General features: G+C 39.8%; 1 protein-coding gene across 2 annotated transcripts in view; it reads left to right on the forward strand.

The window, feature by feature from the left end:
* POLA1 (DNA polymerase alpha 1, catalytic subunit) overlaps positions 1 to 25616 on the forward strand; it is a 293771-nt gene that overhangs the window by 95282 nt on the left and 172873 nt on the right. For both annotated transcript variants that reach the window (XM_011234119.3, XM_034648774.1), the window contains exons 27-30: positions 15923 to 15955; positions 16734 to 16826; positions 19362 to 19567; positions 21591 to 21723. In XM_011234119.3, the coding sequence (XP_011232421.1) occupies positions 15923 to 15955; positions 16734 to 16826; positions 19362 to 19567; positions 21591 to 21723 (465 nt within the window). The remainder of the gene's footprint in view (positions 1 to 15922; positions 15956 to 16733; positions 16827 to 19361; positions 19568 to 21590; positions 21724 to 25616) is intronic.

Consider the following 25616-nt stretch of genomic DNA (forward strand, 5'->3'; position numbering starts at 1 on the left):
TTTATTTATTTGACAGAGAGAAAGACAGCAAGCAAGAGAGGGAATACAGGCAGGGGGAGTGGGAGAGGAAGAAGCAGGCTCCCAGCAGAGGAGCCTGATGTGGGGCTCGATTCCAGGACTCCAGGATCACGCCCTGAGCCAAAGGCAGACACTTAACGACTGAGCCACCCAGGCGCCCCAAGAGTCAGACACTTAACCAAGTGAACCACCCCTGCACCCCGCCGGTCTTACAGATTTTTTAAAAACAGATTTAATGCCACTAATTTCGCAAACATGCTTTTGCTCTCTCATTATGAATTTAAAGGAGGCACCACCATCTATGCATGCTTAAGCCAGAAGTCAAAGATTTATCTTTGGTTTTCCTCTCTTTTCCTTACTTCCAACATCTCAACCCTTAGTGTGTCCTGATTCTACTTCCCATCCTGCTCTGCTGCTACCACCTTATGCCTTGCTCATAGTATCTCTCCTCTGGACTGGTACTTATGCTCATTCCTCCCAGTTCTCATCCCAGCACCTGTAAGAATACTTACCATGTAGTAGAAGCTCCATATGTGTTGTAAAGTTATTGATCGGGGAAAAAAAAGTTACTATGATGGATAAGATTCCTTACAGCCAGCCAGCAAACTCACCAACCTTTAGACCCATCTGAGCAAAACTACACATTGTCTCTGTGATGATAATAGTGGTCACAGATTTGTTAAGGCTCATCTGTTTTTTTCCTCCCCTCACCTGTGACAGATTGTTGACACTCATTTTTAGGATGATAAGCAAAGGGTTTATAAGTGGCACTGGAGCCAGCAAAACAGGTCGCTCCTCTTTGGCAGTCTCTTGGACAAATCAAGAGTGGCCACAGGTATGAAGTACACCAGGTAACTCCTTAGACTGCTTGAGGACTGATTGAACGTAACTATGAAATCACTACAAGTTTTGTGGGGGAGGCTAATCTTTTTGGGGCCATGACCCATTTGAGAATTGGGTGATAGCTGGGGATTCTTTACCCAGAAAAATATGCATAGATACATGAATACAGAATTTTATAGTCCATTAAGGGGGTTCAAAGACTGAGCTGTAGTTCATAGTAGGAGTATGTATAGTTTGAAAATGCATCCTCAAAATGATATTGTTATATTTGAGATAGGTTAAAACATGTATCTTTTAACTGTAACCGACAGAAAGTAACATGGCAAAATAACACCAGATGGGGATATTGCAGAAAAGAGATTATTTCTTTTTTTTCTGATACTTAATTGGTATCACAGCAGAATCTTAAGGGGTAGGGAATTGTGAGGGTTTTCTTTGTTTGTTTATCAAACCAAAAAAATGAGGGATATTGGCTGGTTTTGCCTTATTCTTTTGTTGAAGAGGCAGAGGAGCATGACCCATAAAGCTCTGATTGCTGCAGACCTCATGTGCCTCTTAACCTGGAGCGTGGACTGTAGACAGACCCGCTGAGCCTCCGTGGGCCCAGCAGCCAATGGGCGAGGAACAGAGGGTGGAAGCAGGTGGATGTAGGGCACAAGATGGAAGGAGAGAAATTTCTTCAGCATCTGCCCAGGTTGAACCCTGTCCTCCCCCACCTTCCTGCACTTTTTCTTCTCTCCCTGTTTTAGTTTGTCTTGGCATCTCCATTAAACAGGCACACCAGCAAAGGAGATTGTCGTCTTGGATAGAAGCTCTTGTTAAAATTTGACTATGTTTTTTATTCCATTTCCTTTGGAGTTAAGAAGGGCTCTTATTTCCAAACTTACAGTCGTGGTTTCTCGTTTTCCTAATGTTTTCATAATCTCAAGCTGGCTTGTTTTTGATAAGTCACTAAAGCAGAAGGTATTTTGTCCCGCTACCTAAGCAATAAAAGCAAGTATGTAATGCTGTAGTACCAGAGTTCTGGGGTTTTTTCTCCTGCACAATATATTAACTAAGCAGAAAATTTAAAAGAACAAAGACAATAAAAGTAATGTTTGTTAGTGGTAGTTTGAGATATTTCAGGAGAGATGAGATGTGAAGAAAAGCAGTGGCCATATTTAGAAAGCTGCCTCAAACCCAAGAGTATCTATTGAAGTAAACTTGATGACAGACTTTTTTCCTCTTCATGAATCATTGTATTCCTATAAAAGCGAAAATTCCTCTTCATCTAAACAAACGGCTTCCACATCTGTTTTCTTGGTTTCTCAAAAGGGTGTCTTTGGCTTGCATTTTTTTTAAAAGTGTTTATCTGTTTAAAATGAAATATCGTCAAAAGCAGTTTATACATCAAAATCCAAGTTGGTCTTCAGCTTCTGAGAATTAGTCAAGAACGATCTGGTCGTAATGGTGGTAGTATAGGGAAAAAAGAACACATTCTGTATTCTGCACTAGATAAGTTCTCTCTCACCATACTCTTTAAGTCTCATTGATTTATAATTAAGTGTACATGCTCTTTTGGCTTTGGGGACTGATCAAATAGTTAACTTTGTCTTTGGTAGCCCATTCCAGTATTTTAATGCTCTGGGCTCTGAGTTCTGAAAATAAGTATTTCCAAATTAGTAGCAGGGGAATTAATTTGTTAGTCCCATTGACTAAGAACTGACCTGTAGTGAGATTGTTTTCTTTAATCCCATAATCAATTTTCCCCACTCTGTCACTAAGAGAAACACACTCCTAACTGGTGTGTAAAGTGCCGTACGCGCTTTTCTAAAGCCCTTATTCAGTTTGCAGTCTCTTGTGAGTCTGTGTGCCCCTCAGGGGTTTCGGTTTTATCTTTTTTAATCTTTAGCCTCTTCTTGTGTGACAGGCTGCCATGCCCTTGAGCCCATCCTGCCTTTTAAAAATAAAGAATGAGAAGCAGCTGAAGTGCCAGCTCTTTTGCAGCTGACAGGAATCTGATCTACTGCTTGGATTCTTTATATGAGTACCGACATGCCAGTGGTGTGTGGCTGGTCTTAGCCGTGCCATTCGCTGTCACAAGGTTTAAGAGGGTGGGAGCAGAGGAGGTTGTCTTCAGGAGAAAGAAAGTTCTTTTTCTGTGTGGACAAGTCCAGGAGAAAGGCTGTGGATCGGCACATGGGGCCCTGCTTCAGGGCACAGGACTCCCGGCTGCTGACCGCCCAGTGGGATTTCTGCGCCCCAATCTAGGCGATTTTCTTTCAGGAGGTTGTGCAGGCCTCCTCCCCCTGAGCTACAGCTGTCAGTTCTGTCAAAACAGTAGCTTGCTCTGAGGTCAAAGGTCCATGAGAACTGTGAGAAATTTGATGTTATCAAAACCAAATTAGCAACAAAGGCAATTAATTTAATCACTTCTGACTTAGTTTCTCTCAAAGGGTGTGAAGAATGTTATTTGGAAACTGAGAGGAACCCCTCCTCCATAGCTCCTTTTTTTCGTTTAGACAAGTATGAATCAGAACTGCTTCACAAATGGCACCAAACTTGCCCGAAGAAAGAAAGAACGCCCTGCCCCTTCCCCGATGCAGGAGAGAGGCGGGGAAAAGGGTGGCTATGCAGGAGCTATAGGAGGTGCTTGTGGAGTGAATTGATGGATGTTCAGTCTCCCTGTTGAGCCTATCACCGCCTCGGGGAGGGGAGCCACTGCCTTTGGCTGTTGTGGTTGCTCATAAAAAGACAAGGTGCTCCCCCTTCTTTGACCTTGTTTGGAGGGTTAATACAATTATTTGTATTAGGCACTAGCCACCTGTTGGGATCGGTCTTGTTAAAGGTCAGTGTGTGGTGCCTGGCTGTCTCTGGCAGCCTGCATCAGATTTGCCCATGGCCACTGGTTTGTGTGACACCTGCCAATTGTGACAGAAAGAATGGAGATCTGATAGCTGAAAGGGAAAGGAAGGTGCTGGAGGAGGAATGAGGGATCAGGGGTCCCACGGAGCACCATTACTATGGTTTCGATGCTGGTTTGCCTTGTCTCCCTTTTCTCCTGTTGCCCCATCCATTTCCGTGGATTCTGTCTGCGTGCTGACATTGCTTTCATTTATTCATTTATTGCTTCTCTGTAGAGCATTGGATTTCTTAGACCTGAAACTTCTCACATCCCCTCTGTTGAGCATTTAGCTTCCATCTGCCTCCCTGTCCTCTCTATTCACATGTCCAGAGGCATAGCATATTCATCACCTCCGATACTGCCCTTAAGGTTCTACTCCCCAACCTGTTCCCCTTCCTGGATTCCCTGTCTCAGTGGGTGACAGCACTGTCTACCCAGTTGTTAAGCCAGGAACATTGGTATCATACTTGACTCCTCTACCTCTTCCTCGTGCCCCAAATCCAGCCAATTGCCTAGTCCTGTAGATGCCACTTCCTAAATGCCTGTGACTCTCCAGTGCAATAGCTATTGTGCTACGTAAGCTTCATTACTTTTCCCTGGAGACTGCCCCCCACTTCCGGCTGATAGGTATTCTCCACATGTTTTATGGTCAGAGAGACCTCTTTAATTTGTCAATCCATGGTGTGACTCCCTAGTTTAAAGTTGTTAATGTGGCTTACAAGGCCTTTCACAGTTGGGCCTCACTCCTGCCTTCTTCCTACTTTCCTGAGCATTCTAGCCTTAGTCATACTTTTTATTTTTTTCTTGTTGCAAAAAAACCTTCCAAAATTTTTTGAAAGTTTGATGTTGTTTAATCACCATTGAGAATTTCTCTTTGTCCTTTGGATCCTCACCAAAATTCTTCCTCCATCCTCCTTTGCCTGTTAGTCCCTATAACCTACCTTCACCTTATATACATTCTGCTTCTGTCAGGTTTTCTCTAACTCCCACCCCAGGGGCTCCTATTCTCTGTGTGTGTCTGGATATATGTATATGTTTTTCCTGTCACATATTTGGTTCTCTGCTCCACTAGATGTTATAGACTGTAGAGGGAAGACATTGTGTCTGAATCATTTACTTTTGTGTTCCGTTTCACCTAGCACATGGGAAGTACTCAGTAAATACTTGGTGAGTGAATGAATCAGGTCCTTTTTGAGGTTCTAAGTGAAAGGAAAATTGTAGTGCTTCCTACAATTCATATCAAATTCTTGAGCCTTGGCCAGATTAGACAGTGGCAGTGCAATGAATTACAAAAGTAAAGGTTTATATTTTTTTAAATCATAAGGAGCCAAATCCTGTATAGTCTTTGTATTGATATTTTATCTTCTTCATATTCTGCACCTCTACACTAAATGACTTTTCTCGACTTGATACCTGTTGCTTTGAGAATTTCTCTGTGTTCTTTCTGGAGAAAATACAGAAGGTGATGGGATAGGAGGAAAAGTGATGGATAAATGAGAAAGCTTATTTGATTGATCCTTAAATTTATTTTTTCTAGAGGCATGCCTGAACATGTGTCTGTAACACCTGTGTCTCTGGAGAGATGAACACAATTCCATTTCCCTAAAACTAGACCATCTTTCTGTAAGATTTTTCTTTGAAGCGGGAACCATCCATATTTTGATCATAACTAGTTCCTAGAATCTGTTTTCTGAACTTCTAATAAATGGGAGGGCAAAGGACAGCATTTTGTAAAAAAAAAAAAAAAGTAACAAGTTGCTCTAGGAGAGCATATCGAAAGTACAGTCAGTATAGAACAAAATGTAGTATTTATCCTTGGTACTGAGCTAGGGAGTTGTCCGCCCCCCCCCCAGGCATTGGGTTTAAAAAGTTCTCCTTCCTCTGACCTTCCTTAAAGCAGAGAGTAACGATGAACTGTCCCATGGCTACCATGTCACACACCAGTCCTAAAAAGGAGCTTTCACAAATCAAAAATACTTCCATCACAGTGGTGACAGCAACCCCTTGGTCACCCCAGCTTCACGTTGTCTCCACACCACCGCCTAGCTGCTCTGCCAGGGTCCAGCTTCAGGCCAGGTACTTAGTCATGACAAATGACAACCTGTTAAGTCTGCTTTTCGTGGGCGCTGGGAGCTCAAAGTTTTCTAGTCACATATTCCCATGACCTCAGTTATAACGAAAATGTTGCAGATTCTAGAAAATGCTAATGTCCTTTTTAGCTGTAAGTATTATCTTGATTGCAGTGCTTCACAATTGCCCAACTTCATTATCTGCGCATAGCCAGCCTGACGCCTTCTTCTCAAATAGACAATTATGATCAATTAAGCACTTTCAGGCCTTATAGAATACTTAATTTTATTAGTCAATTATTTGTGCTTTGAAAGAGTTAATGGTAGCTACCCAAGCCATTATTAGAAATTAGTATGTCCCAAAATAGAAAGGCTATTTCCTTTGTGTATGGCACTGCAGTAGAAAATGCCAAGCATAGTTTTTACTGAGTTAAAGGGTGAGGGAAGGCGGAGTGGGGGAGAAAGTTACATGTAAATCATTTAGCCATTAACCTAATGGGTGGATTTATAAATCCTATTACTATAAGCCCTTTTCATTTCCACTGAGGCCTGGTGCATGCTTGATCCCACTAATGTAAAATTCATTCCGTCTAAGTGATTACTGAAGTAAGACACTTTGAGTCAATTTTAATCAGGGTGTGTGAAACTTGCTTGAACGCGATGTTCACTAAAGCGCGGACATAGTTTGGCCGTGTTTTAATTAGCCCCCCAGATGAGTTATGCGTGGAGTCAATCAGGGAACCAAATCTGAGCCTTCTGACATGTCCGTGTCTTTCTGTGAGGGAAATAACACTGTAGGGGTTGAAAATACGCAGCTCCAAAGCAAGAGGCAAAGACCTTTGGGCAGGGTTGTTTCTAGTCCTGTGGACATTATGTGAATTCGGAGAAATCTGAAAGCTTGATTCTTATGGCTAATTGGAGGATTTTCAATGGTACTTATATTTAAATGAATCACACTTTCAAATCTGGTGTAATATGTGGATCTTCTTCCTAGAAAAATGCATATAGGCATACATTCAAATTTTTCCTTACAGTTTCAGGGATGTTCACATTTCTTGACCCTAGGTTAATATCTCCTGCTCTGGTTTCAATCTTGGTGTCTTAGGATTTGGGTATTTTTTGGAAATTTAGTATTTAAGAGTGTGGGCTCACACTTGAACTCTTGTGTCAGTGAGTAGATTTGGCTCAAGGGTGCTTTAAAGCCAGCTCTACAAGCTCTCCAGGGTCCTGTGTCAGATATAATCCCAAGTATGGCAATAATGCACAGAAGTTCAAGTGAAACAAAGGGGACACAAGTTTCTGAACTGGTGGTTGGAGTGGAGGAGGAATAGAGAGTAAGAATGTTGTGAAAGGAAGATTTCTTTAAAGGTGAAAACAGTTTTTTAAAAGTCAAAATGTAAGGTGGATTTAAAAAAAAATACACAAGATGAATAAATCTTTGGGGCTAAGGAATTAGAAGACAAGGGAGAAGTTCGCTTCTCATTTCACGTATTCAAAGCCATAGATCGTAGTAGTTCAAGTTTTTAAGTCAAAATTAGAGCCTTGACACATTTTAGGGCAATAATTGAGAGATATTCATAAATATCACTGAGTGTATCTGTTAGGGAGGAGAAACCTATCAGAAAGCTTTGTTTATTCAGCGTGTTTTATATTCTTTACACATGAGCTATCAGAAGGTCTAGGCTGTAAATTATGGATTTAAAACAAAATCAGTTTATCTGGAAATGAGCCGTATGGGAGAGTTACACTTTCAGTCAAGTTTATAATTAATGGGCCTTTATCACTGGGGGAGACATTCATTTCTCTTGAGTGAATATTTGCTTATCTAACATGCATAGTGCTTGAAGGTGAGGTTAAAACTGATTCGCTCTTCACTTCTTTTTTTTTTTTTTTTTTTTTTTTTTTTTTTTTTTTATGATTTTATTTATTTATTCGGCAGAGATAGAGACAGCCAGGGAGAAAGGAAAGACAAGCAGGGGGAGTGGGAGAGGAAGAAGCAGGCCCATAGTGGAGGAGCCTGATGTGGGGCTCGGATCCCATAACGCCGGGATCACGCCCTGAGCTGAAGGCAGACGCTTAACCGCTGTGCCACCCAGGCGCCCCTCGCTCTTCACTTCTTGCATGGAAAGAGCTAGCTTTTAAAAGCGTGCTATGTGTGGATTTAATAGCCGCTTTCTGTGACCAGCTTTCAGGTCCTTGTTGTGGAGATGCACTCATCAGTCCATGGCTTTGCTCTTCTCATGTTGGACCACTTGGGTTTGCTTTCTTTTATCAGAACTTAAAAAATAAATGTTTATTGAAGTAATTCAGTAAATCCTATGTGCCAGGCACTGTGTCAGGCTTAATAGCTAAGACATGATCTCTGCTTATGATTTGCTTATAGTATCTTACTTACCTTGTAGTAGAGTGGTGGGCTCTGGTATACACAGAGTACTTTGAGGGCTACCTTGGACTAACGTATTCCTTAATACCATTTAGCTGGGGAGGCCAGAGAGATTGTTCTGATGGTGTAAAGTTCCTTGTAAAATAAGTAGACATTAAGTAATAATACTAGCTAACATTTATGCGCACTTATGTACCAGGGACTGAAGAAAAGAATTTACATGTGTTAATTTAATGTTCACAGTAGCTCTATTGTAAGGAAGCTGTGGTTACCATCTCCATTTTACAGTCAAGTGTTGGGGGCACAGAGAGGCTATATTGTGTGCCTGAGTTCACACAGCTTGTAAGCAGTGCTGTTTTGCACTTTGAACTTAAGTAGTCTGTATCAGTAAGGGTTGTCCAGAGAAACAGAACCAGTTTGGGGGTGTGTGTGTATGGAGGGGGGTTGGGGGGGAGAGATTGATGGATTGATTGATTTTAAGGAATTGGCTCATGGGATTCTAGGGGCTGGCAAGATTGAAGTCTTAGGGCTGGTATACAAGCTGAAGACTCAAACACACAGCACGTGAGTCTGTAGTTTCCTTGGGGGACTTCATTCCTTTCTTTCTTAAGGCCTTCAGATGATTAGGTGAGGTCCCACCCACATTATGGTGAGGATAATCTGCTTTACTCCAAGTCTACTGATTTAAATGCCCGTCTCCTGTTAAAAAAAACACCACCACCAAAAACAAGAAAACCTTCACAACAACATCTAGACTGGTGTCTGATCAAATAACTGGATATCATTGGCCTAGCCCAGTTGACACATGAAATTAACCATCACACAGCCTGACTTCTGAACCCACACTTTGGACCACTGTGGGGAAACAGCATGTGAAAAGCACAGAAGCAAGAAAAGAGCATGGTGTCTTATTCAGTGAACTGAACGTATTTCAGGAAGGCTGGATTGAAGGGTGCGTGTGGGAAGCGTCCGAAGGTAAGGTGGGCCTCAACTATATCATGAGTCTTAGGTCAAGCTAAGGGATTTGAATTTCGTTGTAAAGAGTACATTTTATAAAGAACACTGGCAAAGTGTGAAGAGTGGTTTGAAATAGTGGTGCTGGAGACGGGTAGGCTGAGTGAGTGGTGAGGACTTGAGGAAGGGAGAGCACATCGGCAGGAAGAAAGAATCTCATGTGAGACTTGTTAACTCATTGGATTAGAAAGGAAGTCAGTCCTTTATTTTAGTTTGAGACTCTTGGAGGGGCCATTGATCCTTTTTGGAGACGGGCAGGGTTTGGAGGAGATGGATGGGGTTTAGAAGGCATTCTTATGGGACAGACACTGAAATATGTGCTTGGAGAAAAAGATGTTGTCATCAGTATGTCACTGATTCTCAACCAGGGGCAGTTTTGTTCCTCAGGAAACATTTGGCAATACCCGGAGATCATTTTGACTGTCACAGCTGGAGAGTCTGTGTGCATGCATGCATGCTACAGGCATCTAGTGGGTAGAGGCCAGTGACAGCTCCCCATGACAAAAAATTCTCCAGCCTAAAATGTCAGTAGTGCTGAGGTTGAAAAGTCCTGATGTTTATGTGTAGACAATGTGTATGTATTCTCCTGGAGGAGAGGGGGAGATCTCAGTAGAGGGTGTCGAATGTTTTATGTATAGTAAATATACCCACTCACTTATATTAGGTGCATTAAGCTATATACAGACAACTTGTGAGAGCCTACATATTTCTAGTCATTTTACAACCACATAGCCCTCAAAAAGTCCCTAGAATATGGATATATATTCTTGTAATGCTGATGGTTTTTGTTGGACATATTAGTGCCTCCTTTTCCTATTACTAAAGAATGTGGTTGAAAGACAAAACAATCAGATAAAAGGATAGAGGTGTTTCTACATGTCAAACTTGGATTCTAGATTTTTAGATCTGGGAGGAATCCCAGCCTCTCCATTTTTAAAATGAGGATGCTAAGACCTAGAGAGAGAACCCAGATGGTTCGCAAATCACTCAGCTACTTATTGGCAGTTTAAACCAGTACTCACATTTCAGACCCCTGACTTTTCTTTTAACTTGTATTTGTATGTTTTTTCTTTGCTATCCGTGTTTTCGGCATAGAGTTCTTTTTATTCCCACGTATCTCAGGGACCTGGGTGGTACTTTTCCCCCAGTTTTAAAGAAGGTAAAACTCAGGTTTAAAGGCAGTAAGGAACCCAGACAGGAGTGTTCAGTGGTGGAGAACGAAAGTAGGGTGCTTATTAAATCCATAGCCTATGCTCCTTGAGCATTTTAGAGAGAAGACACACACCTAAGAATATCAGGGGATAGGAAAATAAGAAAAAGGCAGTCGAATGTAATGAAGATGAAATAAATGTTTGCCAAGTGGGAGAACTGAGTAAGTAACACAGAGTCCTGCTTGGAAACTGCCGAAATTGGGACTAGGAAAGCTTAGATAATGGTTGGATTGCCAAATATCATAATATTTATATTTCTTCTACTTTTTCTCTTCCTTATCCTTCAAAACCATTCATTTTGCTACCCCTGTTATGCTAATGTTTTTTTAAAAAACCTTTTGAGTTTAAATCTAATTTTATGTCATCGGTAACAGAAGAATCCTAAAGCCATTGAGATTTCAGTTGTCATTCTGTTCATGCATTATTTGTTAGGATTTGACCTTACCCAGCATTTTCTTAACTTGTAGGATTTCTGTTGCATTTAGTATCTGTATCATCTGCCATCATATATCATCAAAGTAGGTTTCTTGTTGATAGTAGATGTCACTGTAACAGACCTGTGCTTTTGTAAAAGGAGCTTGCAACTTTTTTTTTTAACCATGGAAAATTGGTGTTTTCTCACTTTCATTTAGTATTAATAAGCACAGTTTTAGTCTATAATAGCATTTAAAACCATTTCCTAACCTTTAAATGCATTGACAGACACCCGTATTCTGTCCTGACAAAAAGTAAGGACCCCAGCTTTATCCTGGCCTTGGCAGGAGAAGCTGTAAGTACACACATCAGTAGAAGTTGGTCTTAGGTCTCTGCCGCTGTTAAACCCGGCGTCATAAACATGTTCTTTCTGCTTAGTAAACCACATTGTGTGTGTATTTCTGAATACGTTATTTTCTTTGGGAAAAAGTTTTTTTAAATACACTTCACATTTCCTTTTAGTCCCCACCATCCTTCACCAGCCTTCAGAGGCTCAGATTGGGGTTAAAACACTTTTTCGTATTATTTTAATTACTGCTCTCCCCACCCCCAGCCCCACTCCTTTCCTGTTTCCCCCTCCTCTTTTCCCCTAACGGCACTGTTCTGGAAAGCCTGCAATGATTGATATGATGGCAGTGCTGTCATTCTTTTTAACCAAAAAAAAAGTCATTTTTGTTCTAGTTATTTTAATAGAGTCCCATTAAAGATGTATTGCTGACTGAAATATCGGCACGAAGGGCTCTCACTGAGCTGAGCCCAGGAATTAAGAAGTCAGGAAATCGGCTGCTGCATTGCAAGAGAGCCTTGTGTGACACCGAATCTCCTGATTGGGGAGATCATTACTGCTATTATGACTCGACTTGCGTAGGAATTTTAAATTCCATCTGAATGTCAGTAATAACCCTCTTAGCAAATTATCCTGAATAAAATCACGAAGGCATTTTATATAATAGGTGTTGAATTACTGGATAGATTTGCTAATTAAATACTCTTTGTTCTGCTGCAGTTGACATTACAGGGTAAGATCTTGAACAATTATTCTCAACAGCTGTACTTTGTTAAGGGAAAAATTAACCACAAAGTTTATTTTTTTACACTTGAAGTTGGCAGATTTTTGAAATGTGCTTGAAAAAATTCCATCATCCAATTGGTAATGAGTAGATAAATATGCAGGTGTTGCTGTGAAATCAGATAACTGCAGACTGCCTTATTAATGAATTTAGCAAGCCTTTATAGCCCTGTTTTCTAGCTGCTGGCACTTATAAAATGATTTTCTGTCAGAATGGGTAGCTTTAATATTAGGCTTGTCAATTTGAAGTGAACTTATGAACGGACATCTTATAATCACTGTACCATGTGTCCAGTAGACTTTTCTTGATACCTGTGACTTCTTTTAAAAATGCATTTCCTTAATGGGGAAAATACCTGTGAAGTATAAGTTTTTAACTGTTGGCTTCCAGAGCAGTCATGTGGTATGGGTTTTTTAACAAGGTAGTGAAACATTCTGAAAAGAAAAAGAGACATAAGTTCCAGCTTCTAGATCATACTTTTGACTAGTTCTGTTATTTTGGGTAAAATCACAGGGCCTAATCTTACTCATCTATAAAATGGGGTTTGTAATACTGCCCACTCCTTAGGATTATTCGTTCAGTATTTTACAAATAATCATCAGTAGCTCCTGTGCACCAGGCTTTCTGCTTCATACTAAGAATTTGGTAGCCCACGGGGTATCTAGCAGCTGAGCCCTCCCCAGTGAGCAGTTTGAATCAAGGGTGGCTTTCGGGTGATCCTGCTCTTTAGCACTTGGGTAAGCATTGGTCCGGACAGGGCACTGTGGTACCTGCCATGTAGAAGTGCTTAGTGAAGAAGCATGCTAGGTCAGGATCAGCCTGGTTGTGGATTGTCTCCTGTAGAATGGACTGAAGAGTTGACGTGCTGTGGTGAGGACCTTGAACCTGAAGTCGAGCATAGTCATCAGCTATTGTTGAGGTCCCCTGGAAAGATGGCGATAAAACTATCCTCAGAAGTTGGTATAACCTCTGGGACGCCTGGGTGGCTCAGTCAATTAAGTGTCTGCCTTTGGCTCGGGTCATGATCCCAGGATCCTGGGGTTGAGCACCGCATCAGGCTCCCTGCTCAGTGGGGAGCCTGTCTTCCTCTGCCTGCTGCTCCTCCTACTTGTGTGCCCCCTCTCTCTCTCACTGTCAAATAAATAAATTCTTTAAAAAAAAAAAAAGAGGGGCGCCTGGGTGGCACAGCGGTTAAGCGCCTGCCTTTGGCTCAGGGCGTGATCCTGGCGTTATGGGATCGAGCCCCACATCAGGCTCTTCCGATATGAGCCTGCTTCTTCCTCTCCCACTCCCCCTGCTTGTGTTCCCTCTCTCGCTGGCTGTCTCTGTCTCTGTCAAATAAATAAATAAAATCTTTAAAAAAAAATAAAAAAAATAAAAAAGAAATTGGTATAACCTCTGTGGAGAGCTATTTGGCTATATTTATAAAAAATTTGAACCCATATAACCTTTGACCCAGTAAGTCTTCTTATAGGAGTTTATCTTGTTACTGGCAGTTTATTTATGTATAAGGATTGTTTGTTGAGGGGCGCCTGGGTGGCTCAGTCGTTAAGCATCTGCCTTTGGCTCACGGCGTGATCCTGGTGTTCTGGGATCGAGCCCCGCATCAGGCTCCTCTGCTGGGAGCCTGCTTCTTCCTCTCCCCCCTCCCCCCCGCTTGTGGTCCCTCTCTCGCTGGCTGTCTCTCTGTCAAATAAATAAATAAAATCTTTAAAAAAGAAGGATTATTTGTTGAAGTGTGATTATAAAGGTAAAGATCAGAAACAGCCTACATGTTTATTACTAGAACGCTGGTTTAAATATATCACGATTGAGTCACACAATGGAATACCGTATAGCCAGTAAGAAAGAATAAGGCAGCTTTGTGTGTGTAGATAGGAAATAATCTCGAAGATAAAAGTTATTAGGTGGAGAAAAGCAGTTGCAGTATAGTCTTTATGTTTTGCTCCGTTTTCTACCATTTTCGTGCAAAAGATCCAACACCAGGTTTCTGCTGTCAAAGAGAAAATCGTTTCGGTAGCAGCCCTCAGGTCACACGTGGAAATGGTTGTGAGTTGGTGGCGGGAGAGAATAGAGGCGGTGGTAGATCCGAAAGATGAAGGGTGCCAGTACACACTGGAGGTACACTCAAGGGTGACAGAGTAGGCTTCGTTCAAGGTGTGAAAGAAGAGTAGAGGAAATTGGATCCTGCATATGCTGAGTTGCAGTGAAAGGTTGACAAATTGTGTCTGAGGTATTTTTCTTAGGTAATGGTTACCTTGTGGACTTGTCTGTTGTGATAGGGAGACAAAGGCTGGTGGGATGGAAGGGGGGAGTTCTGTCCTCACTGTGATTAACTTGGTTGATCTCATTATTGCCCTCTTCCTGAGGGAATTGTCAGATGGCCTCCCACAATGCAGTTCCCTGCAATTTAGATGTTTAAAAGTGAAGATGAAGTAGAGGAGAGTGAGTGTTTTTTAGGAGTTAACTGAATTTCAGGAAAGTAATTGGGATTACTGTGAGACCCATCAGTCACCAAGCAAATGGTATTTTGAACACCTGTCACATGTGAAGCCTGGAGTTAGGCACAAACATGTGCTCTGGCCCCCAGGAGCTTGTGGTCTAGTTGGGAAGGGGACAAACTGTCAACTGAAAACCGTTTTCAGAATGGGATTTTCATGATTATCTTAGGCCAGTGGTCCTTAGCCCTGCCTGCAACATAAGTATCTGGAGAGCTTTTTCAAAAAACTTACCTGGGCTGGTATTGGTGTGTGTGTGTGTGTGTGTGTGTGTGTGTTGGTATTGGTGTGTGTGCTGGTATTGGTGTGTGTGTGTGTGTGCGCGCGTGCTGGTATTGGTGTGTGTGTGTGTTTAAAGTTCCCCAGGTGATTTCAGTCTACAGCCACTATTAAAACCATTGATTAGGGGCACCTGGGTGGCTCAGTTGGTTAAGCATCTGCCTTCAGCTCAGATCATGATCCCAGGGTCCTGGGATCGAGCCCTGCGTCAGGCTCCCTGCTCTGTGGGGAGCCTGCTTCTCCCTCTCCCTCCGCCTCCTCCCTCTACTCGTGCTTTCCCTCTCTCTCTCTTTCTCTTTCTCAAACAAATAAATAAATCTTAAAAAAAAAAACAAAACCCAAACCATCGATTAGCCTAATCCATATTCACTACCACCCACCACCCTCAGGACAAGGGAACGGCTTTCTTCTCTAAGAACATAGGACAGTGAATGCCTGAACAAAATTAGGAGACTGTAATAAAGGGGAGGAAGCAGTGGAAGTGGAAAGTAAGGGGTGGGTGTAAAAGATAATCTAAATTCAGGGTTTGTAGGGCTCTGTAATACATGTCTCCAATCTGCGGCTATATGGGCCTAGGGGCAATCCTGTCTACACATATTATCTAGATGTTTGTCTCTATTCACTGAATGTTTATTGAGCCCTGCCTTTGTACTGGGCACTGTGCTAGCTCCCAAGAATATGTGAAGGTCTACTCTCTGCCTTCAGGAAAGTTACAATCTTGAGAAGAAATTTAAATCTAGTACATATTTATTTTTTTCACTTTTTAAGATTTGAATACCATGGGTAAGAATTGCCAGATTTGAAATGCTGTGTTAAGCTTTTGTTTTTCATCCATGCGGTTCTATTTAAATATTAGTAATGAGAATAGTTTGCCTTTTTGCCGTATCATAAAGGGATGTTTTTATTATGCATGTTTATTAAAAATAGAGCTTTACATAAATATTAAGTAGATATTTACAGTAGAGCTGCTTACATATCCCTGGCTAAGAATCAACATAGAGGCCAATTTACTTTTAGATTATGTCGATGTTACTGTTATTTTAAGGTTTGTAGTTAGAAAACCATCAAGAGCTTTAAAATGTATGACCAGTCCTTGGGTTCTCTATCTCTATGTACTTACTTATATTAATGGTTTTGTAACTATGTAATACATTAATCTTCACTTTTTCTTTCATTTAGATTTTGATGCATACAAAGGAGATGGTACAGAAGGTAATGCTGAACATTTTCATTATACAGTGACTCTTAAATGTCATACCTGGTGACGTTCTGTATTCAAGGAAAATTATAACCCAAACAGACTGGAGATGGCTTCTTAGGATGCCTAGTTTACGTTTATAATCCCTCCTAATGGATTATAGCTTTTTTCTTTTACTAACACTGATATGGTCTAGCCGCTGCTTGAAGCCTATATGTGAGTGTTTCAAGCAAATTAGTAACAGTGCTAATTAGAGTTTACTTCTAGGCCTTTATACTGTATGTGCTCTAGTGTTGTTATGATTGATTTTTTTTTGGCATTCTTCATATTCTACTGAATACTGTTTGAAACTATGAAGAATTTCATATGGATTCATGCCCCTGAATTGTAGAACACATTATGTTTCTGCTTTATAAATCGCCGTGACCACACTAAGCTTATGGTACAGTGGATAAATATAGACCTCCCCCTTCCTAGTTTCTTATCCTCCTTTATATTATTCAGTTCTACAGTTTGTTTCAGTTGAAATTAGACATTTCCCCTGCCACTCTGCTGTCTATTTGTTTTAAGAAAATTAGCTAGGTTTTCTTAATGTGACAGGGGCTTTCCTTTCTAGTTTATTGGAGCTTAATCTTTGATTGTACTCCTCTGACAATATGGATAAGAACAAACATAAACTTTTGAAAAATCAACCGAACCTGTAATTTCTGTAGTATAAAAAATCTTGAGTTTCATTGTATATGATGATCACTGTTTTTGTTGTTAAGTTTTATAATTTTTGCTTCTTATTAGATGAATCTTGAAGTTATTTATGGAGATACAGATTCAATTATGATAAACACCAATAGCACCGATCTGGAAGAAGTATATAAATTGGGAAACAAGGTGAGATAATTTGATGAAATTATCTGTTTTACCTACTTTTGTGAATTCTCTTTTAACATGGAACTTCATAAATTCATGTATGTGTACATGCGTGCTTTGGAAGATAATAAACTTGGTGCTTCTCATTTCCTCATCCTCTTATTTTTCTTAACCTCTACTCCAATTGTTTCTTTTTAAGGGTAAAATTCAAAGGAGAGTATTTTTTCCTTAAATGATAAATACATTTTTACTTTGAAAACAGTGTGAGATGTTTTCATCTTGTTTCTAAGGCTGGTGACTGTGGTGGTGTTCTCACACTTTTGTGATGTTGGGCGTAGGCCTGGCTACAGTGATATCTCTGACTCTAGCTGCTGCTGTTCTGGGTCTTGCGAGGGGGTTCACAGTGCCTCACACCTGTGATATACCCTGTGTCTACTTTCCGATAAAAGAAGAAAGCAGAAAAAATTTTAATTTAGATTTAAAGTACGGCTTGGTTGGTTAAGCGTCTGCCTTCGGCTCAGGTCATGATCTCAGGGTCCTGGGAAAGAGCCCTGAGTCAGGATTCCCTGCTCAGCGGGGAGTCTGCTTCTCCCTCTCCCTCTGCCCCTTCTCCGCTCATGCTGACCCCCCCCGAAATAAATAAATAAAATCTTAAAAAAAAATTAAAATATGGTCATATTTATAATTATTACATTATGCATGAGGAGAACTGTATCTCCAGTAGTATTCAGATGGGTTTCATATCCTAATACGGATAAACACCTATCTACATACATGTACACACATTTATAATTTTTACAAGAGTATGTAAAATATATTTGAAAAGGAAAGTGGACATTTAAAAGTAGTCATTTGTTGCCTCCTAATTGCAGTTTACAGTTAGCAAGTGTTTCTTCAGTACTTGCTATGTTAACATCTTGTCCCAATAAACTAGAACTAAAATAATATCTTACAAAGTAACAACTTCCTGCCTTTCTCCACTAATATGTGTGAAATATGACCTGTAGGCTTCACCTGAGAGTAGGCCTGGCCCGTTGTCCTCATATTGGACTTGAAAAAGCTATGTATTTTCCCTAGAGGTGATTGGCTGTGCCTTGATCCTATCAATAAAGAGCAGGTGATGTGGTCATTTTTTGTTCAACATATAGTTATTTCCTTATATGTAAGGTGCTTTGGGAGGTACAGGGAGATCTTAGACATTACTATTTTTAAGATTTTATTTATTTGAGAGAGAGGGAGAGAGCACGTGCAGTGGAAGGGGCAGAAGGAGCGGGGGGAGAGAGAATCTCAAGCACACTCTGCACTGAACGCAGAGCCTGATGTGTGGGGCTCCTTCCCACAGCCCTGAGATCATGACCTGAGCCAAAACCAAGAGTCAGATGCTCAACCAACTGAGCCAACCGGGCGCCCCTTAGACATTATTTTAATAGTCAAAGTTTTACTTATTTCTAGCCACATACCTACTTGTTGGACTATCTAATCTCTAATTCAGTAGTTTGAAGGTAAGTATTATGCATTTAATTTTTTTTTTTTGTGTGTGAGTAAAGCGATAGAAGTTTAAGTGAAGATACAGAGAAAGCTCTCAAGAGTGAGGGGGTCCCCGGCAGGTTTGGGACAGGGTTGCCAACGAGCGCCTTTAGGGTTGATCTTTTATAGAAAGCTAACCAGGGAACTTTTTTTTTTATAATAATATTTTTTTATTATATTATGTTAGTCACCATACAGTACATCCCTGGTTTTTTGTGTTTTTTTTGTTTTTTTACAGATTTTATTTATTTATTTGACAGAGATAGAGACAGCCAGTGAGAGAGGGGACACAAGCAGGGGAAGTGGGAGAGGAAGAAGCAGGCCCATAGCGGAGGAGCCTGATGTGGGGCTCGATCCCATAACGCTGGGATCACGCCCTGAGCTGAAGGCAGACGCTCAACTGCTGTGCCACCCAGGCGCCCCATCCCTGGTTTTTGATGTAAAGTTCGATGATTCATTAGTTGCGTGTAACACCCAGTGCACCATGTAATACGTGCCCTCCTTACTACCCATCACCAGCCTATCCCATTCCCCCACCCCCCTCCCCTCTGAAGCCCTCAGTTTGTTTCTCAGAGTCCATAGTCTCTCTAACCAGGGAAATTAAATCCTTTTAACATCTCTATTGATAACACCTTCAGTGGATTACTTCCTTTTCAGTGTCTGCTTATTCTTTGTTGGTCATAGGTAATTATCGTAAAGACACCCACCCCGCACATGCATTTGGTTTTTAAAAAGACTTTCATAATTTTTGTAAATTTCCTGGGGCAGACCCTGCCAATTCTGTCCTTTGGATGAATGGGATGATATATTTATATTACCATGTTTTTTTCAGTCTGTTTTTTCCCTGTGCTCTTTCAGTGGTTTTGCATCACACTCAGCATAATACTGTATTACATATCACCTGAGTAAACGCATTCTAATCTTGTGAGAATTCAAGTTCTGTTTAGATTAACTCGGGAATTGTTAGCATGTTCATCTTCTCCCTGGTAGATGTTAGAGGGCTAGTATTAATGCTTGAAATTTTCACAGGTAAAAAGTGAAGTGAACAAGTTGTACAAACTGCTTGAAATAGACATTGATGGTGTTTTCAAGTCTCTGCTACTGCTGAAGAAAAAGAAGTACGGCGCTCTGGTTGTAGAGCCAACGTCGGATGGGAATTACTCCACCAAACAGGAGCTGAAAGGGTTAGATATAGTTCGAAGAGATTGGTGTGATCTTGCTAAAGAAACTGGAAAGTGAGTTCAGCTTTCATTTTTGCTTTGTTTGTTTGTTTGTAAAAACTTGGAGTATTAATGACATGGAGAAGATCTGTGATTCTGCCAAGCCCAAGGACACAATATCTTTGTTGTTGTTGTTGCATATTAATGATTCTCACTTATTTGGAGTGGAATTTCCCAGGTAGATTAAAACTTACTTAGCAAAAGCTATATTTGCTCAGTAAGAGGTACTTGCTGTAAGATACATCTTAGGTGTTGTAACTCACAGTGAGGGTGAACCTTCACATTTTAGCTCCCTACACAGTTGGTTTCATTGATGTTGGCTTGTATCTGTTTTGTTTTGCTTTCATATTCTTATTAGAAAATGCCTTGTGTTGTGTTCCTGAATTGTTGTAGATCCTTTTCAGGAACATAATTATTAAGGTGTTCCCATGTTGTGGCTTAAATATTCTGGGATTCTTAGTGGACCATAGACTGAGACCATATCATTTGTGTATAAAGATTCTTATGAATCTCTAGCAGAAAGGAAAAAATACATGATTTTTACTAATCTTAGGTTAATTTAAGAGGTAGTTCTCAAGTACCATAAGTACCTCAGAAATAATAAATGTCATGGCTGATCCCCTAGCTTTGCATCTGAGACTGGAAATTGTGATACTAAGGCCTGTTTTTTTTAAAGGGTCACATTAATTTATAAAACATCCATTTAGAAAAGCCTGAATCCTTAGGTATTTAATATACCATCTTTTAGATATGCCTGTTTGATGAACCTGCCCAGTTCTGAAAATAGAAGAATTCTTTTTTCTTTAAAGCAAAATTTAGGGGCACCTGGGTGGCTCAGCCATTAAGTGGCTGCCTTCGGCTCAAGTCATGATCCCGGGGTCCTGGGATCGAGCCCCTGCTTGGCGGGAAGCCTGCTTCTCCCTCCCCCACTCCCCTTGCTTGTGTTCCCTCTCTCACTGTCTCTCTCTGTCAAATAAATAAAATCTTTTTTTTAAAAGCAAAATTTAAATTAATTTTAATATTGCCAAATATTCACACTTTTTACTTGTTTTCCAGTCCTCTTGTTTTCAAGTTGAGAGATTGAGCAATTGTTGCTTCTGCAAAACCACTCTTGATTAGGCAAAGTTGATCATCCGACTATAGGTCACTGTTAGCCTTTTATGAAATGGAGTTTGAAATGCTTCATTGCCCCCAAATGTACCCAAAGATGAAACTACTTTGTATAGACTGTCGATTAGAGTGTTCTCTTCAGCTTTGTGTTTTCTAAGAAAAGATGCATCATAATAGAAGTAAATTTCTCTGAGTTAGAAATGTATTAGTAATTAAAGCTATACAAATGTTTTTGTCAGGGTTCTTTTTCTGACAAATTATAATGCAGCTGTCAAACCCTTGCTCTGCATTTTCTCAGAAATGGATAAAATATTGGCTTCCTTACTCCTTTTTCTCTTTTCTCTTGTTTTTTGAGGGGGTCTGGTAGAATAATAAGGTTTTCAGGGATAGCATAAGGTTGGAGAACACTGAGGAATATAATGAAGCTGAAGAAAGAGAAGTTTGAAATCTTTGGGTTTAAAAGAATTTGCATAAAGATCTGTATTTCTGCTTACCTAACTAATGGTCATCTCAGTTTGGTGATATCAGAGCTAGTATCTTGGTGCTTTATGGGGAAAGTGAAATTTTTGTCTTTTAAAATTTTAACCTATGAGTAGAGTATAACTGCTTGTGAATTTTGTAATTGGATATATACAGTTGTGGATGGAACACATACCTTTCTCTGTCCACATTTTGTATGAAACATTAGCTGCTGCATTAGAAAATGGTCTGTATGTTTAAGGGCAAACCTGACATTCCAAGGTTGGTAAACCTTTGGTAGAGTTAATGTTAAAAAACAAATAGTAACGGCCTTTTGGACATTCACCCTCATGTTAGCTTTCAGTACAGCTCTTGTCCACATGTTAATCTAATGGCATTTATCTTCCTTTTCTCTCCTTTATTAATAAAGTATAATATTAAAAAAATGAATCCCTCTCTTTCTTTGCAGCTTTGTCATTGGCCAGATTCTTTCTGATCAGAGCCGAGACACTATAGTGGAAAACATTCAGAAGAGGTTAATAGAAATTGGAGAAAATGTGCTAAATGGCAGTGTCCCAGTGAGCCAGTTTGAAATTAACAAGGTAAATGTAGCATTTATTGCTGAGCCCAGCTGCTGCCATGTGTTTTTTGCCTCCTTCAGCTAGTTGAAGAACCACCTCATCCTTGCAGTCGAAATAAATTCTAGCTGGTGATGAAAACTGCTTAACAACTAACTCACCAATGGAGCGTTAGCATACCACTCTTCCTCTCCCAGCCGTGGTGCCGCCATGTCAGCCACAGGGGCCTTCTCTCTTCATCTCTTACTTGCTGGAAGCCTCATTTCCAGAGATTCTGTGGAGTGATGTAGTTGATGCTTAGGCGACTAGAGAGTATTACCTTCTCCCTAGTCCTCCTCACTTATAGTTGTTTGGGAAGACAGGTCTGTAAGCTTAGAGAAAGATGGAGACAGTGTGTGTGTGCGCATGCATGTGTAAGTGTGTGTGAGACTTTCAGAAGGTGATCCTTATAGGTACTGTAATCAAAATGCTTTTTTTGGACATTGTTCTTTAGAATTAAGATGGCGATAGCATTTTCTTTATAGCCAGAGCACTTGCGCTTTTATTTTCTTTTTCAGCTATGTAATTTAGACTTTATGGACAGTCTTAGTTGTTGAAAATGGGGAATATTTTTCCTTACCTAATTTGAAAAATAAAACCTTGGTTTCCAAAGTGCTGCGTAATATAAGATGTTAGGTTGCAGATTTCCTTTTATCCCCCATTTAAAAAGAGTACCCTTACAAGTTCAGAAGCTAATTTTGCGAATACCATTTTACCCATTTTGTGATAAATAGGTTTCGTTGTCAAAGCTGATACAAAAAAGGAATTTTAATGAAAAAGAGTCTAATGATGACATTAAATAGAAGACTTAGAGTTAAAACTCATTCATGATACCCCTTGTGCTAAAGGGATGCTTGTCATTTTTTGCACAGTTCCTTACTCTTGAAAACATATTTTTACATTGAAGCATTACAATATATATTATTTTGAAATCTGTTTTTATTTGACACAGATTGTTCCACATTTCTATATTATCTTAAAAATGATCGTGTTAATTTTATATATCGCTGATATATCTTTATTTAAAATTTCTGTTTGATTATTTACATTATTTTGGATACTGGAAATAACTGTATTGAACATCTTTCTTTCTTTATCTTTTTGCTTTTGGATGAATTATTTTTTTAGTTTAGGTTCCTTAAAGTGAACTACTTGAGTCAAAAGATGCAAATATCTGTATGGCTCTTTCCAATTTGCTTTTTAAAGGGGTTATACCCATTGATAAGAACAAAATGTGTGTGCCAGTTTCACCACAGATTTGCTCATATTGGTGATAGTTCATTGGCAATAATGTCATTGGTGATATTAAAATAGTGCTATCATTATGATATGAAACAGTGTCTCACCGTTGCATTTAATTTGCATTTCTTTGGTTTTTAGAGAAGATGAATATTTTCTGTGCATATCCTTAGGATTCGTATTTATTCTTAGGTGAGTCATTTGTTTCCTACACCTTAACCATGATGTCTTTAATGTCACAAAAAAAGACATTCGTTTCTACATGGAAGTACAAAAAAATAGAAGTGAGTATTGTAAGAGGACATGTGCCTTGGCACTAGCTCTTTACTTGAAGCAATGCGGTGTTTACCTGTTGGCATGGCATCGCTTGTGGCATCTAAAAAGTGATTTCCTTTCCGATTTTGTTTGGTCTGTCTGAGAAATGTGCATTAGTAAGAGTTATGACCTCAGTCTTCCTTGGATCAATTTTTGCGTCGATTTTGCAGATTGTATCCCTGACACGATCTACCTTCTTAGAAATGTGGGCCCTCTTTCACAAGGGGTTCCAGGCAGGAGTTGGGAAGGCCGAATCCAAACATGACCACATTATTGGTAGAAGAACACTGAGCATGTGTCCTCCAGGCCAGTGCGCCCACACTGTCATCTTCTTATAGGAATGATGACACCGTATGACTAGTACGCAAAGAAACCAGAGTCGCCGATGCACTGGTGGTCTCCGAGTGCTCGTGAACGGTCTGCAGTCTTGTTATTTTGAAGTTTTTACTATCAAAATTGTTAAACTTACATACAAAAGTAGAGAATAGTACTATGAATCCCCATGTATCCATCATTCAGCTTCACTAATTATCAATTTATAGTGACATTATTATCATAACAATAATAGTAATACTTAATGTGATTAGGGCTGTGCCTTCATTTTCTGTGGCAGAGCTAAAATTGTGACTTACTGTCTTTATATTCTCCATTTCACTTGATGTAGTAGCTGGCAAATAACAGTTGTTCAGTGAATATTTAAAGAATTCACTTGCTTTTCTACTCTCCCATTCATCAAACATGCAGTACCTCTTATGTGCAAGTGCTACATTCTGGGGTGTAAAATTGAATAAGCAAAGCATGGTCCATGTTTACAAGATGGAAGTGGTCTTTCAAAGATATTTACTGTCCCATATTTTAATACTTTTTTAAAATAAAGAAAACGGACTTCTGCAGTGTTGACAGGAGTGCAGTGAATTCTGATGAAAGGACTATCTATATCATACTTATTCCTAAGTCTGTTTATGGCAAGCTATATATGTCAAAGGTGATGTGTCTTGATTAACATTTGTCTGAATACTTGCAATGTTTAAAACTTGGGAGCAATTCATTTTTACATTTCATTGCTTTCAAAGGAAGTGGAATGGAAGAGTCTTTGTGACTGGTTGTGGATGGTCTTATGACAGAATATCTGTAGTTAGGGATATTTTTGTCATCTTGGGAGGGATTGAAAATAGGAGGCTAGCCTAGGATGGAGGGGTAAAGTGGTGAGATTTGCCTTTCCAGAGATTTTAGCCTTTGTTGTTAAAAACAACTGAAAAACATCATGTGTGATTTTCTGAATTACTGCAATCGTAGCGTAGATATTTTTCATAAAGTAACACAGTACTTCACAGCTGATTTGTATAGCCCTTGTTAACTTGAGCCTAAACCACCAGGAAGCGTTTTTTTTTTTTTTTTTAAATCAAGCCCTCTAAAAGTAGCTTGTAAGATCCCCAAATAGCCCCAATCTAATAACTGGAAAGTATGTCACATGAAATTCAGAATTTCTTAATATTGCTCTGAAGTATAGTCAATTGAAGAAGATAATGGTTTTTTTAAGTAGAGTTATATTGATTAAGATTTCTATGCAGTAATACCCGTTCCAGTCAATCAAGATTCTGCATAATGCAGGTTAGAGGAGATTCAGATACTTGGGAGCATTTCCTAGGCACTCTCCTGCACTTGAGTGTACGATTTAGAAAGTGGACATGATGTGGGTATGTGCAGCCTTGTTGGAGGACCTGCTTTATTCTGCTCCAGCAGTTCTCACATTTCCTGGTCTCAGGACACTTGCACACTCTTCAAATAATTGAGGGGACTGTAAGAGCTTTTGTTTATGTGGCCTGTGTTAATATTTACTGTTAGAAATTAAAACCGAGAAACTTTTAAAGCATTTATGCATTTGTTTCAAAATAGCAATGAGCCCAGTATGTGATTACAAAAATAACTTTTCCTTGAAAATTAACTATATATTTCAAAACAATGAAAAATTACCTGGAGGAATGGCATCATTTTATAATTTTGCAAATCTTTGTAATGTCTAGTTTGGTAGAAAACATCTGGATTCTCATATCCACTTGAGTGTCCATTCTTTCATGATGTGTGGTTTTGGTTGAAGTATAGGAAGAAAATCCATTTTCACACAGATACATAGCTGGAGAAAAATATTTCAGGACTTTTCGGATAGTTGTATGTATTCTTCTTTGATTCTACACCAGTATTATCTAAGTGGCATTTTCATAAAAATTATTGTAATGTGGACATCTGAGACCTTAACAGTGAACTTTCTGTACTCTCACGTGAAAAATCTGTTGGTGTTTGTTGTACTTGGAATAGATATTTTA

The sequence above is a fragment of the Ailuropoda melanoleuca genome, chromosome X (genome assembly GCF_002007445.2).
Source record: "Ailuropoda melanoleuca isolate Jingjing chromosome X, ASM200744v2, whole genome shotgun sequence".
NCBI classification, from domain to species: Eukaryota; Metazoa; Chordata; class Mammalia; order Carnivora; family Ursidae; genus Ailuropoda; species Ailuropoda melanoleuca.